General features: G+C 38.5%; 1 protein-coding gene across 2 annotated transcripts in view; it reads left to right on the top strand.

Moving 5' to 3' along the window:
* LOC106870527 (BAI1-associated protein 3) overlaps positions 1-5,881 on the top strand; it is a 1,007,871-nt gene that overhangs the window by 895,047 nt on the left and 106,943 nt on the right. For both annotated transcript variants that reach the window (XM_052968680.1, XM_052968681.1), the window contains exons 18-19: positions 2,454-2,510; positions 4,168-4,265. In XM_052968680.1, coding sequence (XP_052824640.1) covers positions 2,454-2,510; positions 4,168-4,265 — 155 coding nt within the window. The remainder of the gene's footprint in view (positions 1-2,453; positions 2,511-4,167; positions 4,266-5,881) is intronic.

Genomic DNA, 5,881 nt, shown 5'->3' with positions numbered 1-5,881 from the left:
TGTGTGTGTGTGTGTGTGTGTGTGTGTGTGTGTGTGTGTGTGTGTGTGTGTGTGTGTGTGTGTGTATGTGTGTGTATAGATAGATAGATAGATAGATAGATAGATAGATATAGGCACACTCTCGCATATGTAATATAGTTATTCTTTATTGCCCACAGGAGGCTAAACATATAGGGGGTAAACAAGGACAGAGAAAGGGATTAAGTCGATTACATCGACCCCAGTACGTAACTGGTACTTATTTAATCGACCGCGGAAGGATGAAAAGCAAAGTCGACCTCGGCGAAATTTGAACTCAGAACGTAATATGTGCTAACAATCCTGCCAGCGCGCCGCCCTATATGTATGTAATATATTATGAATGTGTATATACATGTATATGATGCGTATATGACATTCATTAATCCCCTTGCAGCAAATATCATAACCTACCTACATTGATGGTTATCGTGGGGTGTTTCTTGATTCTGTCTCTTTCGCTCTCTCTCTCTTTCTCCATGTCTCTCTGTTTTTCTCACACGCGCACCCACACTCCATCTCTCTCTCTCTCTCTCTCTTTCACTCTCTCCTTGTCATGACAGCTTGCGAACGAGAAACATTCCTGTACATTTTACATCACATTTTCTTCGTATTAATTGTGTCTCAATAATTCCCTGTTGTATTCACTAATGATACGGCTGCGATTTTAATTGTACATCAATTGTATACGTGCGTGGATGGATGATTTTTTGTTTGTCAATTTTCGATCAAGTGTTTTAATTCTTAAACTGTTATTTAAACCTTTTCTCGTAATCTATATTTTAGTTATCCCTTGCGCTTTATTTGTCTCTTTTCTCTCTCTCAGTTTTTTTTCCTGTGCTTTAATCATAATGACGAAGTGTTCTTTATATTTCCCATCCAGCAATTTGTATCCCTGATGTTCAAATTAATGTATTAATTAGATTAATGCTACGAAAAACTATGTATGATTGCGTGTGCGCGCAACAGCTTGTATTCGTGTGCGTGATTGAGCGTGTGTCTCTGTCTGTACATCAGTGTACTCCCAAGTGTGTGTGGTGCGTGTGCGTGTGTGTGCGTGCAGGTATATGTAGCTGATAAAACGCCTCCGTTAAAAGCAATAATCAGTGAACTGCTATTTCAATACAGCATCTTTCTGCGGCTGGAAATTTTAATTATGTGGCTAGAACTAAATACATTTGCGAGACAAGAGACTTTCTGAACAAAAGGGCAGCCATTCTGGGGAGGGGATAAGTCGATTACATCGACCCCCAATGTTTTACTGGAACATAATTTATCGACCCAGAAAGGCAAAGTCGACTCGGCGGAATTTGAACTCAGAACGTAGCGACGAGCAAAAGACCGCTAAGCATTTCGTCCAGCGTGCTAACGATTCTGCCAGCTCGCCACCCTGAACAAATATTAATAATAATGATATATGATGAAACGGTGGATTTGTAGAGTCTCTAGAACATCGGACAAAATGCCTTTCGTTATTTAGCTGCTAAAGTTAGGCATTGATGTAAAGTAAGAAGTTCGCTTCTCAACCACATAGTTCCGAGTTCAGTCCCATTGCATGACACCTTGGGTGCCTTCTACCATAGTCTCAATCTGACCAAAGAAGCCAGTCATGTGTTTGTGTGTGTCTTTGTGTTTGTGTGTCTGTGTGTCTTTGTGTTTGTGTGTCTGTGTGTCTTTGTGTTTGTGTGTCTGTGTGTCTTTGTGTTTGTGCTTTTTCTCCCACCACTAACTGACAACCGCTGTTGGTGTATTTACGCCTCTGTAAATTAATGACTGACTTGATAAATATCTAGGTCGATTCGTTCGACTAAAATTCTTCAAGGCGGTGTCTCATCATGGACGCAGTCTAACGATAGACACATATAAAAGACAAAAGATGTCTCCACTTCCTTTGTGAGTTCAACTCCTACCGACATTGGCTTTGCCTTTCGTACTTCCGTACATCTGGATCGATAAAGTAAAGTAGTAATATTTGTGCACCTCACCCGAGGTAATATGTAGCTTCGTACCGATGCATATTACGACGGCGGATTATCGGATTATAATTATGAGGTTCGCCCTAACACACGACAGCATACCTCGCAGTGTTTCACGTTTCCGTTCATCGGACAGTTTCTAACAAAACTGTCCGATGAACGGGAACGTGAAACTCCGAGTAACAGTTTTTTGTTATATTTCTGCTGCTTTGAAATAAAGCATAGTACTCTACCTCTGGTATTTGAGTACTCTATTTTCCACCTTGTTGCACATTTCATGTGCTTACTCCGGTATATATATATATATATATATATATATATATATATATGTTTGTGTATGTGTGTGTGTATATATGGGTACGTGTGTATGGTGTGTGTGTATGTGAGCGCATGCTCAGCGATTATTGTATGTGTCTCACATTAACTACGTATTTCAAAATCATTCTTTATTTATTTCAGAAAGGAACCACAGACTGGTATGACAGAGTTGCAAAAAGAACGAAATCAAAGTCAAAAGTAAGTACATAATTTATCAAATGTATTGTTTTATTTATCAACTTGCATCAGGGAGGAAGTAATATCACATGAATTACAATATTTCTTTACCACGGTGTACCCACTTAAGTCTGTACATTACGATTTGAAATGTGAGAGAACAGTATAAAATCTTATTAATGTTATGATGAACTAAGAAGTCTACAAATACTAAAGATAAATAATTGAAATATAGATTTTGCTTGGTTAAATAATTCTATAAAATACATGTTGGCACTCCGTCGATTACGACGTCGAGGGTTCCAGTTGATCAGATCAACGGAACAGCCTGCTCGTGAAATTAACGTGCAAGTGGCTGAGCACTCCACAGACATGTGTACCCTTAACGTAGTTCTCGGGGATATTCAGCGTGACACAGTGTGACAAGGCTGACCCTTTGGATTACAGGCACAACAGAAACAGGAAGTAAGAGTGAGAGAAAGTTGTAGTGAAAGAGTACAGCAGGGATCGCCACCATCCCCTGCCGGAGCCTCGTGGACCTTTTAGGTGTTTTCGCTCAATAAACACTCACAACGCCCGGTCTGGGAATCGAAACCGCAATCCTACGACCGCGAGTCCGCTGCCTTAACCACTGGGCCATTGCGCCTCCACATAAAATACATACTCATGCAATTATATATTGCTGTCAGCTCATACCTTTGGACCATTTCTTCTCTTCTTGAGCTCTCAACGCCTGGTAGAGCAGCAGGAACACCGTCGTGGGCAATTTAAAGCTCAAGGCTGGCATTCTATAACTGATGTCATTTAGGAGAGAGAGAGAGGGGGGGAGAAAGTGTGTGGATTTTGTGAGTGCATGTGTGTGTGTATACATGTGTGTGGATGCGTGCGTGTGAGAGAGAGAGAGAATCGACCAGTATTGAACTGATGCGATATTTATCAATCCCGTAAGAATTAAAAGTGACGTTGAGTGCGGTTGGATTTGAATTCAGTGTAAAGAGCCGGAAACTATTCTGGAAATTATTCTTCCCAATGCTCTTTCGATCCTACTGATTTACCGCTTTATGCCTTTAAACTATTCCTCCCTCTCAAACGTCTTTAGGAGTTCGATTAACCTCTGTGAATAATGCATGAGGCTTCATCTCTTCAGGAAGCTATATATTCAAATGGCTTAGTCTCAGAATTATCTTTCTAATTCTGTTTGGTATCCAAAATGTTTACGCTTCATTGACAAGATAGTTATTCATAGACACTATAAACACAGCATGTCTACTCTTTTTTTTTATATTTCCCTTCGACACAATGGTCTGTTCCTGGACGGTCCCAATAGAGCTATAGAGATTTCCCGCAACAACAGGATACTAGCCACCAACCTCTCAGTTTTCAATTCTGCAGGAAGATACGTTATGAGTGATCTACAACTCTCCTCACGTCACAATTACGAGACAGCTACAGAGAGAGACATATATACAGGCACACAGACAGACAGACAGACAAACAGCATCGATCTCAGTAAATAGCTGGTACTATATTTAGCGATAACAAAAGCTGGGTAATCACTGCAAAACAAAAGTATAAAATATTCTGTTTTATTTCCTTGCATTATATTATATTATGGCGATATAATTAATTTATTGTTATCATTATTATTATTATTATTATTATTATAATTGCATTATAGATCGAAGGTGATATAATACGGAGTTTAATCGAACTAACCACTTTGTTAAACGCTGATATGCACCAAGCAGTACACTTTTATCAGAAACTTTACGAAGAGTAAGTAATTGTTTCATTAATATTAAGTAACAATACCACGCCATAAAACGGTCGTTTTTCTTTGTCATTGTTTGTTGTCATTATAAAGGAATTGACTGATCGGATTATAATAGGACAGATGAGACCTACCTCGAAAGCTTTACACAATATATGTACTATTTTGCATTGATCTGCCAGCGGAACTCTGTAAATTTGATGCAAATTTCCATATGTCAATAGCTATTACCTTCCTTCCGAGAAAATTTAGCTACGCTTAACTAACATTAATGCTTATCTGCTGGGTATATCACTTTATAAACAGATATTAAATACAGCTCTTGTGGGGCATTCGTTAACTTGTAAGGAATAAAGTTAAATTCACTATGAAAATGCAGTGTATTTTCAGAGTCAACAACCTTTCACTGCAGACGTTCTAGTACATAAGTTTTTGCGTGCGCGCGCGCGTGTAAGTGTGTGAAAATTTGTGTTGCAAGATCCCTGAGGTGAAACCGTTTGTTGAAACAGATACTGGTGTATTTCGGGGTGGTCATTTTTTTTCTTTTTTTTACCAAATAAACACGCACAATAGATTCGATCTCCACTCGTTTATTACTGTTCATATTTTAACTTACGTCCATTGTCCGGCAATCTTTTGTTACACATCTGTGACCTCTTCAACGAAACTTTCCGTGCTCGTGCGTGCCCCAGTCCCGCTTAGTGAATTTTGTTCTTCTATCTCTTCTTAGTTTCATGTTAAAAAATCCGATCACATGGAGAAAGGTATTCACCTCCATTTTGGAAAACACAGCCTCATTTTGTGATTATATATATATATATATATATATATATATATATATATATACACATATAGCAGGAAATGAAGGATGCTCAGGAATGTGAAAAGTTCGAAATAGTTAAGATGTCGACTGGTATACTCCAGGATAACTTAGAAAAGAAGCCCAAAGCTTTGAGACATAATTTGCCATAGGTAACACCTTAGAATTGATATAAAAGAGATGTGCAGGTAATCCTTTACGGCTGTTTCTAGAATCGTTGCGTGATAAGTGCGAATCCTTGGATATTGACTGCATCACTAAAATTTACTAGCAACCTAAATTGATGAGTGTCATGCATGGCGAGAAACAACCTGACTAAAATAACATCTTGAAATACGCGTAAGAAGCAATTATAGATTGTTTGTTGATATTAGTTATCGTATACTTGATCTAACGAACTGGTGAGAAACAAAAAAAATGGGAGTAACGTTTCTTGCTTACTTTAAGACTGAAATTATGATAATGAAGCAACAGAGATGAACATCAAATAATCTCATTGTCACCTTGCAACAAATCGAATTACGCCTACAAAAGGAATTAGTACTTGGTGAATGAATAATATATATATATATATATATATATATATATATATGTTAATTCTCTATATGAAGTATTAACAGTAACTGCACGATAAAGTGTAGTATATTGCCACTTAAGTGTGGCTGACCCCTAGGGGTGGATGTTACTGTTGCTTTTAGCCCCAGGAGGACATCTCCTCCAGCTGGCTTATCGACACACGACTGTGTCCTGTTTGCCAAGGGAGTTATCCCTCTCACCTCGGCCAGCAGCACGAACGTATCC

Source organism: Octopus bimaculoides, chromosome 6, assembly GCF_001194135.2.
Source record: "Octopus bimaculoides isolate UCB-OBI-ISO-001 chromosome 6, ASM119413v2, whole genome shotgun sequence".
Taxonomy (NCBI): domain Eukaryota; kingdom Metazoa; phylum Mollusca; class Cephalopoda; order Octopoda; family Octopodidae; genus Octopus; species Octopus bimaculoides.
This window is presented reverse-complemented; position numbering and strand designations above follow the sequence as displayed.